The sequence below is a fragment of the Talpa europaea genome, assembly GCF_964194135.1.
Source record: "Talpa europaea genome assembly, chromosome: 6".
NCBI lineage: Eukaryota > Metazoa > Chordata > Mammalia > Eulipotyphla > Talpidae > Talpa > Talpa europaea.
Window position 1 is genome coordinate 38,974,377 of NC_140072.1, and position 20,105 is coordinate 38,994,481.

The 20,105-nt window shown below is 35.5% G+C and overlaps 1 protein-coding gene across 2 annotated transcripts in view; it reads left to right on the plus strand.

The window, feature by feature from the left end:
• Positions 1-360: 360 nt before the first annotated feature.
• REV1 (REV1 DNA directed polymerase) overlaps positions 361-20,105 on the plus strand; it is a gene marked incomplete at both ends in the record, with an annotated part of 57,217 nt that continues 37,472 nt past the window's right edge. The window contains 4 exons of one of the 2 annotated variants that reach the window (XM_084235442.1): positions 361-435; positions 1,710-1,836; positions 10,257-10,425; positions 18,352-18,504. In XM_084235442.1, coding sequence (XP_084091568.1) covers positions 382-435; positions 1,710-1,836; positions 10,257-10,425; positions 18,352-18,504 — 503 coding nt within the window. The remainder of the gene's footprint in view (positions 436-1,709; positions 1,837-10,256; positions 10,426-18,351; positions 18,505-20,105) is intronic. The other variant, XM_084235441.1, reaches the window with a different exon arrangement.

Consider the following 20,105-nt stretch of genomic DNA (forward strand, 5'->3'; position numbering starts at 1 on the left):
ATGAATCAAGATATTTTCTTAGGTTGTGTTAGTGGTAGTAAATGTTAACACATAAGTTCAACCATGTTAGATATTGTGATTTATTTACGAAGTGCATGTTAGTATCAGTGCTCAAGACTGCATAAAATTTTTTCTTGTTAGGTTTAAATTATAACTAAAGTTTAATGCCTTTAGGAGGGATTTATAGGAACAAATTTCATTTTTTAAACAGGAGATGATAAACTTTGGGGAAAGGTTTTCTCAGTATGTTTTTAACTTTCATCACTTGAACATTTGAATATTTTATTTTCTCATCTTTGATATTGAAATAAAATATCCATAGTAGTACATTATATTATAAAATTGACATGTTTCTTTTTTTCCTAATACAGAAGCTCCACCATGAGACGAGGTGGATGGAGGAAGCGAGCTGAAAATGATGGCTGGGAAAAATGGGTGTGTTTTAAAAGAATAAAAATAATTATATTGAACTGTCTAGGTATTTCTCATTCTTCTTGTAGTTTATAATATTGCTTAAGGCATGTTTTAAATTGTCAGTCACTTTAAATACCAACTGTGAGATTTCACAGTGTATTGGAAGTTTCAATTGAACCCCTAAGCCTTACCCTCAGAAATTTTATTCTAAGGAAATATTCTAGTGCACAAAATTATTCTATAAATTTTATTGCAGCATTGCTAATAATACTGAAAAACTGGAGAACACAGAAACCCAGTAACAGATGATTGGTCAAATAAATTGTCCCAAAATAGTTGAACACTGCATGTATTACTTAGTTTTATTTCTTAGCTTGGTAAAATGGCCTTGCCTAAAAAGGTAGATGATAAAGAAATATCATGTGGGATCCTGTTTTGTAAAACCTCTATGCTTTCACACATAGAAATAATCTTTGATGATAATAAGTTCTCAACATGTTAAAAATAAATGGGATCAGAGTTAATTTTTATTTTGTTTATATTTCCTGTGGAAAAAGCCACTTTGATCAGTGTCCATATAATATTTGAATAATCAAAACCGGTGAAGACATTTTGATTTTGGAAGAAATATGTACCACTTCTAGACACCTATAGCTGTAATTTAAAAACCTAATAATTTAGATTGATTATTTGATTATTTCAGGAAACGTTTGGATTCAAAGATTTGCAAAGCTCTCTGGCAAAAAATGTTTTACTTTTTTAAAGGTTGATAATATCCAATTAGTACTACTGTCAGCTACATTGATTAAATTCAGAATTTAGGTCCTTTTTTTATTAGCTACATATATCGAGGACCGTATTGGTTTTTTGAACTGCTTGATTTTGTTTGAAGTTATTTTAAGCTTGCTAGCAATGGAAAATAATGGAACTCAGCCTAAAGTATATTTATTGACCACTTGTCAAATTTTAATTGGCTTTAACTTTGGTGTTACACTGGCTTGATTTTGTAGATGAGAACAGTATTTTGTGGAATTAAACTTAATTGTTGACTTAACTTTGCCTTCTTTTAAAGTAACTTACAAGACTGTGACAAAATTATTATAAAATAAATTTACAGAGGGAAAAATCTCCCTTGAGATTTTACTGCCTTCCATATAGTTTATGCTTATCATTTTACCTTATATCATCATTATACCTTAGTCTCTAGGTAGATCAACTTATTTTTAATAAGTTTCTTTAGAATGAGTGGAAGAAATATAACTTTTTTGATTAGTTTACTTTTTCTTTAATTGTAGGGTGGGTATATGGCTGCCAAGGTCCGGAAATTGGAGGAACAGTTTCAATCAGATGCTACTATGCAGAAGGATGGAGCTTCATCTACGATTTTTAGTGGCGTTGCCATCTATGTTAATGGATATACAGGTTGAGTACTTTTAACTTTTTAGGTACCCCATTTTAACATGTGCTTTTGTATTAGAATTTTGAGAGTTTTGATTTCTATTTTTAATTATGTATAGAATTGCTAAACATAAATCTACTTAGATACTCCTGGTACTTTTGCTTTCCATTCTGCCTCTACCTACAGTTGGCTTTTATTTTAATTTTTTCCTAAGTACAGTTTTAAAACACAAATGAGGTTTAAAATGAAAGAGTAGTTATCTTGCTTAAATAGCTGATTGGCGTGCCCATCACATGTATGGAATTTATAAACTCTGAACTTTGACACAGAGGAATTTGGTAACACCAGTTCATTGGTGAATCTCCAGCTGTAAGCTCAGGATCCTTTTGGCCTGCTGGTATGTGTGTCAGATTTCCCAGAATCTTACCTAGAGAAGGGAATAAACCTAGCTGTCAGGGTTTTGAATACACAGAGGGAAGGAAAAGACCAGAATTCTCAAGAGTTTAGGAAGTATAATTTGATTTAATTGGCCTATCCTTTATTTTTCATTCCATGTATCTCTCTTCCCCCTTCTGCTCTGTTGTCACTGAGTCAAGTATTAAGCAGGAGTAGAATAGTCTTCTTTATGAGTAGGAGAGGCAATCTGGATTTGTAATTTGCCTGTTGCACAGGATTTCAGATATAAGCTTCCTTTTCTATGACCCATCTAATAGCAAATTATGGAGATGCTCAGTATCTCTTCTGGGATTCCATAGCCAACTTTCTCCAATTTTCAGTTAGTTACCACTTATCTATTAGCTATCAGATTTTCCTGCTAAAGTTTTTCCTTCATTTTCTTGTGGATTCTTCTCCCTCTTAAGATCATTTTAGTGTATTTTTTAAAGTTAATGACCAAATACTTGTGTCAGTGTGTTATAATTTTCCTTTTCCATTTCTCACCTAACTGATAACGCTTTATATTTATGGTCTCTGTTTACATGCTACTTCCCCTTGATTTTCTGATTGTCTTCCTGTTGGTATAACTGAAATCTTATCCTCCTGTAGGGACGTGACTCTTTTTGTATATCCTCATCTTAGCATTCATTACATTTTATTATAGTTGTTAATTTACTATTACTGTATCCTAGGTGCCTCCACAGTAACGGTGCATAGCCACTCAGGAAATATTTGTTGCGTTAAAGTTAAGTATTACTGGGACTCCCTGGTGGCACAAAGGTTAAAGTCTCCTTGCTGTCAATCTATCGCCAGCCACTGTAGCATAAGTTCCATCCCTGACCAGGGACCTAACCCACATGGTGCAGCAGACCTCTCCTGACTTGCCCACTGCTCCCCTTAGTGGTTATTTCAGTAGATCCACCTGTTCTTCTTCCCACTCTGTCTCTGGTGAATCCTCTCACCCCCACCCCAACACCTCTGGCCTACACCCCACTTCTTCTATGCAGAAATAAAAATAAATCTTTAAAAAAAATAAGTAGTATTAACTGACATACTGGCCTGGGTGAGTTTTGTCAGACCTCACTGACAATGAATTTAGTCTCTGTTATCTCAAAATGAGTGCTGGTACAGCTTTGGGAAGTTCACATGCAGAAAGCTTGCTACTGTTCTATTTAGATATCGTGGAGCATTCAAGCTCCATAAACTTTTCTGAGATGTATTATGAATGATTAAAAATGTTAATAAAAAGATATAAACATTGTGTTATATTAGCTAGTTACTGGACGTCCTCAGTTTACAAGGGCACCCTTATTCACATAAAAGGAAGAATAAGAAATTCAGTGAGTGAAGGAGAAAATTCTAATACTACTTTGGTCATTAATTTTGTGTGGCCATAAAATATTTTCTCTTTGGACCCATTATTATTCCTGTAAATTTTACTCTTGCTAGGATTACATTATAAATCTGTAAGTCAAATTTTATTACATTGAATTTCAAAAGGACATGTAAATTCTGGAGATACTGTTTTGCAAAAGATTTTTCAGTTTTAGCGGCTTTCACAGCTTTATAGATAAAACAGAATCAGCAACCTGTTGGATGTGGTAAAAGAAGTAGGAAATGCTGTTTCGTTGTAGATTTTTTTTTTTAATAGAGGCATCTTTTTATTTTTTATTATTTATTTGTTTGTTTGTTTTGTTTATACATGCACTGGGTACAGTCAGAAGCGCGGGAGGGGGCCTCCCTGGTGGCGCAGCGGTTGAGCGCTGGGTTGCGAAGCTGCCCGCGGCCTCTGTGGCGCCGGTTCGATCCCTGGCTGCTCCCCGGCCACCAGAGGAGGGTCCCACATGGCGCGCAGACCTCTCCTGCCGCCCGCTGCTCCCCTCAGCAGTGTACTTGGGTCCTTCTGCCTGCTCTGCTCCCCACTCTGGCTCTGGTGAATTCTCTCACCCTCCCACGCTTCTGACTGTACCCAGTGCATGTATAAACAAAACAAACAAACAAACAAATAAATAAAACATGCCTCTATTACAAAAAAAAAAAAAGCGCGGGATGGTGAGAGAATTCACCAGAGCAGAGCGGGGAACAGAGCAGGCAGAAGGACTGAAGTACACTGCTGAGGGGAGCAGCGGGCGGCAGGAGAGGTCTGCGTGCCATGTGGGACCCTCCTCTGGTGGCCGGGGAGCAGCCAGGGATCGAACCGGCGCCACAGAGGCCGCGGGCAGCTTCACAACTCAGCGCTCAACCGCTGCGCCACTGGGGAGGCCCCTCGTAGATTTTTTTAATCATCATGTTCCTCATAGATGTTTACTAATATTCCTAAGGTTCTTGTTTCCTTTAAAGCTCCCAGTTCAGGGCCTCTCTGGTGGCGCAGTGGGTTGAGCTCAGTGCTGTGTAGCTGTCTGCAGCTTCTGCAGCCTCGGGTTCAATTCCAGGCCGGCCAGGGAGATTCCCACATGGTGTGGTAGACCTCTCCTGTTGCGCCTGCTACTCCCCTCAGAAGTGTATTTGGGTCATCTGCCTGTTCTGCTCCCCGCTCTGTCTCTGGTGAATCCTCTCACCCTCCCTCGCCTCTGGCCTGTACCCCAGCTCTTGTATAAAAATAAATCTTTTTAAAAAATAAATAAGGCTCCCAGTTCTGCCATCTGAACTTCTCTTTGATAATCCCCATCCCTTCAAACCAGTTAACATTGAACTTGATCTTAGAGATAAGAATCTCTATCTTCTGGATATTTTGCTTTGGTTTGCCTAATCTCTCCCTCCCTTTTTTTGCCCCCCAAAAAATCTTTTTCCTACTGAAGTTAATATTTTGCCCTCCATCTTATTTTTTCATTTGATTTTTCTGAAGTAATTGCAGATACACATGCATTTTTAAGAAGTAGTACAGAGATAGCATGAACCCTTTGCCTGCTTTCTCCCTATGATGCCATTTTATAAACTGTAGTGCAGTATCAGCTAGGAACTTGACATTGGTATAAAATCAAGATAACAGAGTATTTCCACACCACAAGGATCTTTCATGTTGCCCTTTTATCACCACATTTACTTCCCTTCTGCTCTCAGTCTCTCCTTAACACCTGGTAACTACTAATCCTCTTTAGTGAACTGTATGTACATGTCTTTTGTTCATTCTCTAATTGTATTGTTTAGTTTTTTTACTGTTGAATTTTTAGAGTTCTTTATATATTCCAGATACCAGTTCTTCGTCAGATAAATAATTTGCAGATATTTCTCCCTCTATTAGTTTGTCTTGTATCCTCTTTATTTGGTCTTTTGCAGAGCAAAAGTGTTCAGTTTTGATGAGGTCTGTTTCTTTGATCATATTTCCTCATATGCATTATGCTTTCAAATCAAAATCTTTGGTTAGTCTTTGGTCCCAAAGCTTTTCTTCTAGTTTTTTCCTGAAAGTTTCATAATTTTATGTTTAAATTCACAGTCCATTTTGCATTAATCTTTTTTTTTTTTTTTTTGATGACCTATGGATATCCAAATGCTTGACTACTATTTATTGAAAAAACAGACATTCCTCCATTGGATTAATTTTGTGCTTTTGTTGAAAATCAGTTGGGTATACTTGGGTGGGTCTATATCTGGGTTCTCTAGTCCATTGATGTATGTAGTGCTCTCTTCAACAGTAACTACACTGTTTTGAATTACTGTACCTTTGTGGTGGGTGTTAGAGTTATTTTTTCCATTTCATTCTTCTTTGAGAAGATTGTTAGCTATTTTAGGACTTGAGACTTTCAATATAAATTTTCAAATAAGCTTTTCTATGTCTACAAAACAAATGCCTTGCTGAGATTTTGATGGGAATTACATTAAATCTGTATATCAATTTAGGGAGAATTAATATCTTTGTTTTGTTGAGTTTTTCAATCTTTGTACCTTCCATCTTAATTTACTATCTTTGAACAAATATATTTTGTATGCTGATTTTACGTTTTTTGAACAGATACGATGGTTGCTGGAGAATGTGGGTTTTATGTTGCATAATCTCTGGGAGTTAGACGTGAACAGTAAAAAGTACTACGTAAAAGAGAAGTAATTGCCTTTGGGAGTTATAGCAAATCCCTCAGAAGAGAAATTGACATTTTAGCTTGGTCTTGATAGGTAAAGCATTTTCAGTATTAGAATGGGTAAAGACAATTTGGTCCTCATTCTAACCAGCATTTTTATCTTTCATTCATAGTTTTGGTCAACATGGTTATTCAAATATTTTTGGTTTGTCTTTGTATTACCCATTTCTTACTTGTGTTTATGCTTTTGCCTCTGATGAAAAGCTCCTTTATTCACTTCTGTGAACTGGAATTATATTTATCCATTAAGAATCTGAAAATCAGGGCCTCCCCAGTGGCGCAGCGGTTGAGCACTGGGTTGGGAAGCTGCCTGCAGGCTCTGCAGCGCCAGTTCGATCCCCGGCTGCTCCCCGGCCACCGGAGGAGGGTCACATATGGCAGGCAGACCTCTCCTGCCACCTGCTGCTCCCCTCAGCAGTGTACTTCGGTCCTTCTGCCTGCTCTGCTCCCCGCTCTGGCTTTGGTGAATTCTCTCACCCTCCCGCGCTTCTGACTGTACCCAGTGCTTATATAAATAAATAAATAAAAATAAATCTTTAAAAAAAAAAATCTGAAAATCCGCTTATGTAGTATCCCTTAGCCAAGCAAGAATCAGATATAACACTGTAGGTCCTTAAATTTTCTATTCTTTCTGCCTTCCCCAGGTCATCTTTATTCAGATCTCTGCTCAGATGTTAACCTTCTCCAAGAGATTTTGCCTGACCACCCTTATGTAAAATAGTCATACCTCCACTTGTTTCTCCCCGATTTATTCCTACCCTTCTACTCTGCTTTATTCCTCTTCATAGAATTTATTTGTACCTAAACTGGTATCTGACTTCAGTTGTCTGCCCAGTGAAGTAGAAGTATTGTTATAGAACAGGGAGAGGGCAGCCCAAACCCCGCAAACCTGCCTATTCTAAATGGGTTCTGCCATCTGCACAACAACACAAAACATACGAGACTTTAATGGGAAGGAACTTTAATACAATTAGGAAACAATACAGGAAAGGCAAAGAATCTAGTTTCTAAATCAAGCACCCAAAGTTATCCGTCCCCTCGTGGGTAAAAGTCCATCCATATGGGATTGGCCCAGAACAAGGCCCCAAACACCAACAGTGCACAAGAGTTCCTTTTTCTCCACATCCTCGCCAACATTTGCCCCATAGCCTGCCACAAGTCTAAAGCGTCTTCCAGTGGGGACCCACAGAAAAGGGTCAGAAACAACCAGACAAGCCCAGAAGGAAAAGAGCAAAATCAACATCGAGATAAAAGCTGTCATTGTCACCTCCCCACGGGTCTCACCCACATCTGTGTCACCCAGTCCACGACCAAAAGACAAGCGCAGTTTTTTCACATGTCTCTAAGCTCCATGCGCCTCCTCCAGGTCTCCTTCTGGCTCCATCCTGCTTCCTTCCTCAGTCTCTTCTGCAGCTTCTCCTCTCCCTGCTAGCTCCACCCTCTCTTGGGTGGGGCAGGGAACCTCCCCCTTTCCTGGGGACCACCCTGTTACAGTATCAATGGGATAGACATGAGTCTTGTTCATTTCTGCATCCTAAGGGCCTAGAATTCATTGTAAGATGCTCAGTAAATATTGAGTGAGTGAATGAATGAACAAGGTTTTGTATTTGTACCATAGAATGTTAGAGTATTTTCACTTGGATGCCAATTCAACTGCCTTCTTAAATCTGTAACTTTTAAAAAAGGTCTGTGTTGTTCCAATCCTCTACAGTTTTGATTATTTTACAGTATATTTTGAAGTCGGAGAGTAAGATACATCCTCTTCTTTTTTCCTCAGAATTACTTTTTCTCAGAATTACTTTGTGGTTTCATACATATCTTAAAATTGTTTGCTTTCTCTTCTTGAAAATTGCCATTGAGATTTTGATAGGGTTTGCTTTGAATCTGTAAATTGAGCATTTTAACAATGTTTATTCTTCCAGTCCATGAACATAGAATATATTTATATTTCTTTGTCGTGTATTTCATTTTAGCAATGTCTTACAGTTTCCAGTATATAGGTTTTTCATCTATTTTTTTAGGTTTACTTCCAGGTATTTTTGATAGGATTATAAATGTGATTGTTTTCTTAATTTATCTTTCCTCCAATTCATTATTTGTGTATAGATTTGCCTCTGATTTTTGTATATTAATTTTGTGCCCTCATGCCATACTGCATTCATTTATTATTTCTAGTAGTTCTTAGGGTTTTCTATGCATATTTCCATGTCATCTGTTAATGATAGTTTTTATTTTTTTTTAAAACTACTTTAACTTTGTTGAATTTTTTGTACCTGTGATAGCTAAAAGATATTATAGTTTATTAGCTAATCAAGATGTGTGAGTTGTTAACTTACTCTTCTAGTGTCTTAGTAATGTGTGTGTGTGCATCTTTTTCCTCATTTGTGTTTTTCTGCTTTATTTCCTTTATCTGTAAAATTGGGTGTGATCTCACCTGCTTTGCTTTCCCTCACAATCTTGTGAAATATTCTTAAGTTTTTTTGCTAGAGATAATGGTTTTAGTGCATGGAACTGTACAATAGTTTTATAAGTTTTGTAAGTTAGCCCCTCATTTTGTAAATGATGGAAACTGAGGTAAGTGAGATGAGTCAGTTGCCCAAGATACCACTTTTCAGTATTAATCAACAACTGAAAACCAGACTTTTCAATTTAGAGTTATAGCATGGTAAGGCTGATTTACGAATGTGTTTTTGGAGACACAAATCTAGATCTGAATTAAATACTACTAGCTGTGTAACTGTGGAAAGTTACCTCATTCTCTTCCATCTTTGATTTGTTTTTCTCTGATCTACTTGACATTGGTACTACTTGTTAGAAACTATTAAATGTATTAATAATTTGCTTGCTTAAAAATGTATTAGAACTTTAAGGAAGCAATTCAATGACACATGTCCTTTAAAAAATATATTTGTTAGAACCAAGATGCATGTTTTATTTTCTGGTTTGTTGAAGTCACCCTCACGAGCTACTGAGCCTCAGAGACACTTTCATTTAAAAGATTGCCAAAATGTCAGTGGTGATGTGTAGTTTTGTTGGTAATTGTCTTTCTTTATACTGAAATATATTTAAAAATAGGTACAATGAGTGTGTGTAATGGGGATTGAGAGATGTTAGTTTTATTAACTATTTGGGATGGTTCCAGTCGGCCTAACTTTAGGTTTATTTATAGCAATATGGGAAATGAAATGGTCATTAGATATCAAAACTCTGTAGTGTGACTTTATCTGGAGTGTAACATCATTTGTAAAGATTTGGAGGATTGAATTTCCCTGAATGTGTTTTTGTTTTGTTTGATTTTTCACTTTCCTTCTTATTCCTTGGAGTATATCAAGGACATTCTTGAGGAAAAAGATACTGAAGGATGGGTAACAGAATGATTTGTAGGAGTGATTTTGGATAGGAAAAAATTGAGGATACAGAGATAGAAATACTTCTCAGCCCTGGAATTTCTCCCTTTTCCTGCTTTGGGATATAAGATATGGTAATAATATTGGCAATAGCTGACACAGTTCTTAACTCTGTGCAAAGCACTTTTCATAGCTTTTTATAATTTTTAGCTCTTTTAATCCCACAATTGCCTTCTGAGGCACTATTACTATCCCCAGTTTACATCTGAGAAAACTGAGACCCTCAAAAGTTAAGTAGCTTGCCTGAGGTCCACACAGTTTGCAAGGGTTAGAAATAGGATTTGAACCTAGTCTGTCTGTATTTGGAGTCTGTGCATATATTATATGGCCTCTAATTTATGGCTTGACTGAATTGAGTACTTGAATTGTAGTATTAGTCCCATTTTTCACTTTTTGTTTATTGTTAGTGCAGTCAGGAATTAAGTGAACCAGTTATCTGTTATTTAAATTTGCCATTGAAGGGGTTATTTAGTTAGGGCTCTCCTTTCTTATGTGTAAGACTATTAATACATTTTAATATTTTTTCAGATCCTTCTGCCGAGGAATTAAGGAAGCTAATGATGTTGCATGGGGGCCAGTACCATGTGTATTATTCCAGATCCAAAACAACACACATTATTGCTACAAATCTTCCTAATGCCAAAATTAAAGAATTAAAGGGAGAAAAAGTTATTAGACCAGAATGGATTGTAGAAAGGTAAGTTTAATTAAATTGGTAAGTTTTAAGAATGGAGTACTTTTTATTTGTATCATAATTACACAATAATTATCTAACATTCCCTCTTAAGGGTGAAAAGTAATTAGCATTTTGAACAATGCTGCTTTACCCTTTAACCTCACATTGATAATACATTTACCCTAGGATGTGGTATCCTATTAAATCGGCATTTTAGTATTTTTGCAACCTCTGCAGTGCCTCCAGTCATGTTACTCATTTAACATGTACTTGTGCGTCTATTTAGGCTTAAGCATTGTTCTGTGTACTTGAATATGTCGATGAACAAGACAAAGACCACTTCTTTGGATCTCTTGGGGCTTATGTTCTACTGGAGGAAGCAGATAATAAACAATATGCTAATATATGAGAAAATTATATCCTGTTCTAAAAGTTAATACATGCTAAGGGGAAAAAAGATGATCAGAGTAATGTGAACCTGGATACTGGATTGGTGACAAGGAGGAAGAGCAGTTTGCAATATTATTAATGGATTTTTTTTAAGTTCTTATATTATTCCTCTGCTGTTGTTTTGGGATTGATATATGGTAAATCCTATCTCTGGAACCTTGGTGATAAGCCATAACTTAAGTGATTTTTATTTTGAAGTCATCTAATATATATGTGTGACTGCTAGATTAATGAAATAGTGCAAATATTAAAATCATGATTTTGTGTATAGACTATAGTTGTTTTATGGAGGAATGATCAGATTGTATAATGAAATGATAAATAAACTGAGAAGTTATTTTTTTGTCAGTTGCCAAGCTTTTTTCCTATATCTTCCATTTACTCAGCAGATTGAGCTTTACTCTGTTCCTCTGTATACCATCTAGAGCAGCATAGAGACAGTGAGAGGCAGCATTCACAGTAGTGGAAAGGCTTTTCCTCTCTGGAGATATATCTAGGTTCACATTTGAATTAAGCAATCTGTATCCCCGTAACTTTGGGAACAGCATGCAGCCCTTTTGAACTTTGTTTCCTCATTTGTCAAAGAAAGTTAATATCTGCCTGCTATAGTTATGGGACAGCTGGAAATAATTCATGCAAACTACCTAGTATAATGCCTGGTGTATTGTAGAGGCATAATATGTAAGGAGTTCTATTGTTTTTATTCTATAAATATTGGGAAGTATTAGAAAATAAATTCCAAAAGGTTAAAGGCACATTTTTAAAAGTGCATCTTGGTTGCAGAAAACCAAATGTATCTTACAGATTAAGCATCTAACTTTAATTGGGATATTAAATTGAAGGTCCATCTCTGTGACATTTCATTAATTCTTTGTGCTGTATGCTTATGACCTAATACTGTCCATTCATTATATAGAATCAAAGAACATGATTAAAAAAATTATATATATATTTTTTACATCATTTTTCTTTTTTTTTTCTTTTTTGTATAATTTTTTTTGTTTTGTTTTTAAAGATTTATTTATTTATTTATTTATTCATTCATTCATTCATTCATTCATTTATTTATTTATGCAAGCACTGGGTAGAGTCAGAAGTGCGGGAGAGTGAGAGAATTCACCAGAGCCAGAGCAGGTAGCAGAACAGACAGACTGATGAAACACACTGCTGAGGGGAGCAGCGGGCCACTGGAGAGGTCTGCGCGCCATGTGGGACCCTCACCTGGTGGCCGGGGATTGAACTGGTGCTGCAGAGGCTGTGGGCAGCTTCGCAACCCAGCGCTCAACCGCTGCGCCACCAGGGAGGCTCTTTTTTTTTATAGTGTTTGCTTTCTTTTCTCAGGTGTAGTCCCCATAGAATTTCCACCATCAGTTCACCCGTGCATCATCACTATAGTCCCTTTTGTGCTTCCCTCCCTCAGTTGATCCCTCCCCTGAGTATGTCTCTGATTTATAGTTGTCTGTTTATTTTTGTTTTGTTATTTTTTTTACTATTTTTTCCCAAATGCCTTATTTGGTTCTCCTATATTCATCCTATAAAGTGAAACCATTTGATATTTTTCTTTTTCCTTCTGACTTACTTCACTGAGCATAATCCCTTGTAGCTCCATCCATGTTACTGCAAATGACATTCGTTTATCTTTTTCGATTGTTGAATAGTATTCCATTGTGTATATGTACCACATCTTCTTGATCCAGTCATCTGTTTTTGGACATTTGGGTTGTTTTCAAGTCTTACCTGTTGTAAATAGTGATGCTCTAAACATAGGGGTACAGGTATTCTTTTGAATTGGTGTTTTTGTGTCCTTTGGGTATATCCCTAGTAGTGGATCATATGGTAGCTGGGTCATATGGTAGCTCCATTTTTAGTAGTCTGAGGAGTCTCCATACAGCTTTCCATAGTGGTTAGACCAGTTTACATTCCCACCAGCAGTATAGGCGAGTTCCTTTTTCACCACATCCTCGCCAACATTTGTTGTTGCTAGTTTTCTTGATATGTGCCATTCTTCCTGGTGTAAGGTGATAATGCATTGTGGTTTTGATTTGCATTTCCCTGACTCAAAGAATATGACTTTTAGCTATGTGTTCCTTAAAAATAAACTGAAGTTTGCAATGTAAGAAGGTAGTAACGGGCCTCCCTGGTGGCGCAGTGGGTTGAGCACTGTGCTGTGAAGCTGTCCGCAGCCTCTGCAGCGTGGGTTTGATTCCCAGCTGGCGCAGCAGACCTCTCCTGCTTGCCCAATGCTCCCCTCAGCAGTGTCCTCGGTCTGTCTGCCTGTTCTACTCCCCACACTGTCTCTGGTGAATTCTCTCACCCTCCCGTGCCTCTGACTGTACCCCAGTTCTTGTATAAATAAATAAATCTTAAAAAAAAGGTATCTTTCCAGGGTTGAGCTTGTGTTGTTAGTTACAGACTGTGCTATCATTGTGCTAGTGCTAGAATTTATACCTAGGGATATTAGTTTGACTTTGGAGGGCATGGGAAGGGAGATCAGATCAACAAATAGCAGGAAAGTAAGTGTGAAAGGGGCTTTTGCTAGGGCTTGATTTGCTTAGAAAGTGGGTGTTTTTCAGTTACACCGGCTCTGCTTTCTTACCGTGAATGCCATTAGAGAGAATTCTCTCTCTAAGAGGAAAAACAATATAGGCATTTGTATGTCTTAAATGATCTTAATGGATTTTATTTTTAGTTGAAAGTTAAGCTTAATCTTATCTGTTTGAAACTGAAGTAATTTTGGGCATCGTGAGTATATGACTTGTTTCATTTTGTATACAAGAAGGCAGGGATAAGTTAATAAGGTTTACTGCTCAAGAACTGCAGGATTGGGGCCTCCCCAGTGGCGCAGTGGTTGAGCGCTGGGTTGTGAAGCTGCCCGCGGCCTCTGTGGCGCCGGTTCGATCCCCGGCTGCTCCCCGGCCACCGGAGGAGGGTCCCACATGGCGCACAGACCTCTCCTGCCGCCCGCTGCTCCCCTCAGCAGTGTACTTCGGTCCTTCTGCCTGCTCTGCTCCCCGCTCTGGCTCTGGTGAATTCTCTCACCCTCCCCCACTTCTGACTGTACCCAGTGCATGTATAAACAAAAAACAAACAAATAAATAAATATATAAATAAAACATGCCTCTATTTAAAAAAAAAAAAAAAAGAACTGCAGGATTGAAAATCCAGATATTCTGACTCCAGTTTGAGTCTGCTTATGGACATTAAGCTTGTTATAGATGAGTTGGCCCATGTGAAAATGGATCTGTCTGAGCATAGATGTTATTATATAAAGTAAGTGCCCAACGTCATAGCATGGAATCCTTTTGGTTAAATAACAGGTCTGTTTTTCTTTCACACAGTAACCAAATCTTGTTATCTCTTCTCCTTCTCAGCAGTGTTTTAATGAGATTTTATTATAATTAAAATTTAAAACATATTAGCTATTTAATGGATGATATATGATACTCTCTCCTACAATTAGTTTTCATGTTTTCAGTTTGAACGGTTTAAAAAGCAACTACCACCTCCAAGTATGTGGGGTGATTACTTTGATTAGAATTCCCTGATGTCTGTGTATGTGCCATTAAACCTGAGTTAATGTAGACATGATTATGTGGCCATGAGTTCTATGAGGCAGGGGAGTCCTTTAATGAGAAGTCTATGTGCATTAGTTTAAGATGAGATTATTTAGTGAAACCATTGCCTTGTAAATCTTACACTTATATAGTGTGTATTATAAGTCAGTAAATTTCAAAATTTTATCATAGTCCTTTTTCTGAGTGTTTTACATTGAAATTTGAAGTGTAGAATAGTTAATAAGAAACTATTGTCTCTCACCCAATTGACTCTTCAAGACCGAGGAGAAGGACAGTGGAGCTGTTTAACACATTCTCCTAAGTTATTACAGCTCAATTTTGTTTTTGTTCATTTTTGTGTTGAGTTTTTTGTAGCATGGGAACCTACCTCCTATGGTTAGATTCTCACATAGGTGTGCAGTGAGTTGAATGGCAGTGTTCCAATTTATGTCACCTCAGTGTGATTTAGTAGGAGTGTTTGAGTCCCATATGTCTTTTCTTTTTAACCCCCCAAACCATAATATGCTAGAATATTTGTCATACACATATGACACTCTGAAGATCTCATACTTCATGTGGGCTAAAATTTTACATGTCTAATTACATTCAGTGTAAATATTAGATTGCTTGTTCAATTCATTTAAACACAAGTTGATTGCAATTTTATGTCATTTTTTTTATTTCCCCAGTGTTCTTGTGTTTCCCCTCAATTTATTCTTAATACAAAATGTGCATGACTAGTTTCAGGTGTGGACTTGGCTTTTTTAAAATTAATCTTGGAGTCATTTGCATTTTTCTGTCACACTACAGAATTCTTTAGAAATTATTTTTACTTGTCTAACCAACACACATTTCACTAATGATTTGAATTTTATTAGAAAACATATCCTTGATCTTTAGGAGACAAAGAATGAAAAGTTCAACTCAGTATCTGCAGTTAATCTGAACCTCATGGGGAAAAGGACAAGAAGTAGTATACATGTTTTGTATACCTATTTCTTTGGTTTTCTGAGCTCATGGTGTCTTGCTGAGGGGTTGTAAGGTTTAGACAGTGCATGTGGGGCAAAGGGTTTTTTAATTTTGAATGTGTAAGGGTGGAATAAAATTCAAAAAATGCTCACTTTTTCCTTAGCACTTAGAACTTTTCTTTCCTTAAATTCACTTTTGACTAAGGAAGAAGAATGGAATGGGCAGATAAGTATAATAGTGTTAGATGCTGAAGATGCTGTTTTTCTAATAGAAAATGACTGGGGCCATAAAAGTATTTGTGTGCAGAATTGTTTCATATAAAGAATGTTATTACTAAAAGCTATAATTGGAATAAAATTTAAAAAATTAAAAGATTGGAACAGAAATTAATGTAGTGATTTTTGCTGTTACTTTATTTCTGTAAAATTTCCCATTATCTGGTTATATAACTCAGTGTAAATTCATTATCATTTGACAGAAATAGAAAATGACTTAGAGAACTGTAATATACAAAGTTTTGTTTTAGAGATAACTTTACTGTAGGATAAAGGAAGAATTAAGACTCCCTAAAATAGTGAATGTGGCTTATTAGTTGTATAATTATAAACTCTTTCACATATGTCAGAATGCATTTTTAGTGTACCTGAAAAGCTCAGTATATAAAGAAACCATATAGTAATATCTTTTAGTAAAGTGAAGCTCCTTTGGATTTTGAAATTCAGATTTTTATACTTGGCTTTTTAAAAAATAAAAATAGTAGAAAAATAGATTCAATTCCTTCGTGCTTAGGATAGCAGTGAAATTATAGAAAATAATAGAAATTAATCCATGAGGGTTTTTTTAAAAGATTAAAATGTGTGTGCGTATATGTGTGTGTATATATATATATATACACACACATATACACACACACACACATACTTTCAGATAATGTTTCTGTTCCTTTACCTGTAGGTAGGTAAATTGATAGTGTTGTGCTTGAAATTAAAAGAATTTCTAGTCTAACATTAGTTTAGTGCTTTGGGCTTCAATTCCTTTTACTCTAGGTATCTCTCAGGATGTCTGACTTGAGACTGCAGTATTTTAAATTGGCTTTCTTATTTTATGTCAATCTCCATGGACTTAGTTATATAAACCTAAATATTCTGCTGGCGATACACATGACTCTTATTAGGAATTGGACACACCCTTATGTTTGAACATTGTTGACCATAGAGAGCCCCCTTTTTTTTTTTTTTTTTTTTTTTTTTTTTTTTTTTTTAGAGAGCCCTTTTAAAGTCTGCATCACTCCAGCATACTGTCATGGGAAAGAGAAGCAAGCTTGATAATAGGGCATTTCCTCTCTTCATTACACATTGGTCTTATTTAGGTTGTGCAGCTGGTACACCGGGCACAGTTTCACTCTACTTATTCTTAGTTAATCTATGAAAAAAGTGGTAGAAGGCTAAAATTAGGATTCTACTTTAGGTATTAAGATCCTCTGCTTTTGGGTGGGGAGCAGGAAACATAGATAATCTATTCTATGAGAGGACAGAGATGCATACCGAAACCATTAAAAGAAGAAAAGGTAGTTTGATAAGACTAAACTAAATCAATAAACTGTCTAGCTTTAAAATTTTGATTCTGATATTTGAATGTAATTTGTAACTTTGATAAAACTTAGCCTGAAAATAAATCTCATGTGTGAAAACTATGAAAGATACATGAAAATTGAAATACATTGTCACAAATAGTTTCAATATCTGGTTATAATTCAAGTATTCCATGGAAATGATAAATACATAATGATGTAATTACATCAAGAACATAGTCTCTAACATAGTGCAAATTTTAGAGGTTATCATTAGTATGTTTCTTGTATTTATAACTATTGACTCAATATTTTTAATTTTCTAAGCCAATGCTTAGTCATTGTAAGAAAGTCATTCCTTACATGGTAGTTTTAAATTTTTTTAAGGTTTTCTGGAGTGCCCTTTGAGGAAATGAAAATGTCAAACTCTTGGATTTATCATCCAATAAGAAAATTATTTTTTAGTGTGTTATTTTTTTCCTAAGTAATTTAAGAATGACTTCTCTTAGTATATATTTTAGGTTGAAAACTTAAGATGTATTTGAAATATTTTTCAGTAAAGAACCTATTTTAAAATTGGATGTTAGCATAAGTATATTGTTTGGCTATCTTAAATTTGAAGTAAAAATGGCATTTTGAAAACATAGTAATCGCTTGTAACTCATATATTAAAAAGCAAGAATTGCTTTAAGACAGCTTAATCAGTGTTTCCTCTGAAGTATAAGTGGAAATCGTTAATGTTCCAGTACCATATCATATTGCTTGTGTTCCTCTGATTTTTACTAATAATGTTTGTTGTGTGTGAACACTTGGAAGAAAATATATCAGGTGGCTTTTGCTCTCTTAGAATTCAGATCCTCAAGTGGCTTTGTCTCTCACTTTGGACAAAAAAATATAAATTGTTACTCAAGTTGAGATTATTTTTGTCCTGTTTTTCTATTTTGCAATTTTTCACATTTAATAGACCTAATGAACTATAGAAATTGGGACTCCTCATCCACTGTACTTATTTTGGAAAAACTGTCTGAGATGGGATTTGAGTAAGTCTTGATTCTGTGTGAATTGTTTGAGGGGGAATTGTGGTAAATAATAAAGTTTTGATAATTAAAATATCTAACTGCCCTTGTGGTTTTTTCTCTTCCTATTTATTCTGTAGTATTTTTTGCCATTAAGATTTTTGACCATTAATTTTTAGAAGTCTTTATGGGTGGAATGTCTTATTCTTACATGTTTAAATAGGATTGTATGTATTAGCACTACTAAAAAAGAGGTAAAGGTAATAAGCTGGAAAAACAGATGACTTATTGTTGAGAAAATACTGCTATCATTAAGCACATTGATTTTTCATGAAGATCATTTTCACAAGTATTGATCTCTTAAATTGGTAATATTTATTTGTTTCAGCATCAAAGCTGGACGACTCCTGTCCTACATTCCATACCAGCTATACAGCAAGCCGTCCAGTGTGCAAAAAGGTCTCAACTTTAATCCTGTGTGCAAACCTGAGGATCCTGAACCAGGTCCAAGCAATATAGCCAAACAGCTCAACAACAGGGTGTAAGTTTGTCTATATTTGGGTGTACCACAAAATTGATTTTTTTAGCATTAGCCATGGCCTCTACACTGCAGGAGATAGAAAAAAATAGGAGACCTGGCCATTCAGCTATATTAAATATGTTGAAATTTGCATGTGGATGTCGTTAATTTTTTTTTATTATGAAAGTTTCAAATACAAGTTGTAAACAAGGAGGCTTTTCTAATCAGATTAAAGTTGTATGTTAAATTAATGGATCGTATACATTATTAAAAGTAAAATTTTCTATGAATTTTCTTAAAAGTAATTATTTTACACAAGTATCTCAAAAACAGATTCATTATAGTTCTGCATATGTAAATATTTTATACCAATGAAAATTTAGTTGGTGGCCCTCAAGCATGTTTATTAGGTGAATCTAGACTTTTATTCCATATGATTGATATTTTAAAATATGCTGATGTAAGCTTTAATTGCAATAATCCTGGGTAAATTGGTTTCACAATTAATTGGTGTGTTGCCTTAACTTGTATATCAGGTGGTTCATTATCATTAGCCTTCTCATTTATTAAATTGCTTGCTTTGGGAGTTGGGTATATTTTTCCAAAAGGCCAAGAACCTAATTAATCTGGGAGGATCCCATATCATCACCTTTTATAGTTTTTGTTGTCGTTTGTTCTTTAACTTGTATTTACCTATTCAGATGTTTTTCATGTTACCTAAAACTTAATTTTTTAGTACTATCAAGGTGTACAACAAATATCAGAAAACCTTTTCAAATGCATAACTTCATATTTTTTTCTTACCCACACTAATAAAAATAGAAAGTAGATGCCTTTTTTTTTTTTTTTTAGCATTCTTTGTGTCAGCTTCAGGAAAAATTTACCTGTTAGATTTTACTTCTTAATATATTTTTTTCTGTTGCCTGATAAAAGTTTTTTACCAGTCATGATTTCCAGTGCAACTACTTTGTAAATATTTCTGTCTAGGCTGAAAAACTATAGTACAGAAAGAATGTATATTAGAATGTATTTTCTTACAAATATGTGCTTATGTTCCTAGTATACATGTAACGAATCTTAGTATTATTGACACTAGAAAACTAGATGTAAGGCTTTGACTTCATTTTTATTACTTTCTGTGATCTTTATTTTTTGGTATGTTCAATACATACTAAAATTTTTTTTTGAAATAACTTCTTCTCTTGTTTTCTCTTTATCTTAAAGACCAGGCTTTCTCTGACATCTAACGAATTAGATTTTCTTTCTTTACTCTTTTAATCATTTCTAGTTAGTCTTTTCCACTTCCATTGGCGTAATCATCTATGAGGATTGGACCTACTCAGAGTTGACTGTCATATTCTATGAGATGGTCAGGCAAAGCCAGAGCCAACCAAAAAAATGGGTGGTAATGTTTTACATCTCAGTCATGTGTTACTTTTCTAAGTAGTCAGACTGTCATTATCATTATACCAAGTTGGTATTAGGATGGGGACTTGAGTTAAAATTTAGTAATATACCTTGGTAATCTCACTTATGCCTTGGTGCTATAGATGGCACCCTCATCTAGGACCCGAATGATAATGGGATTGATGTTTTTAAGTAGAATGAATTATTAGCTCCAC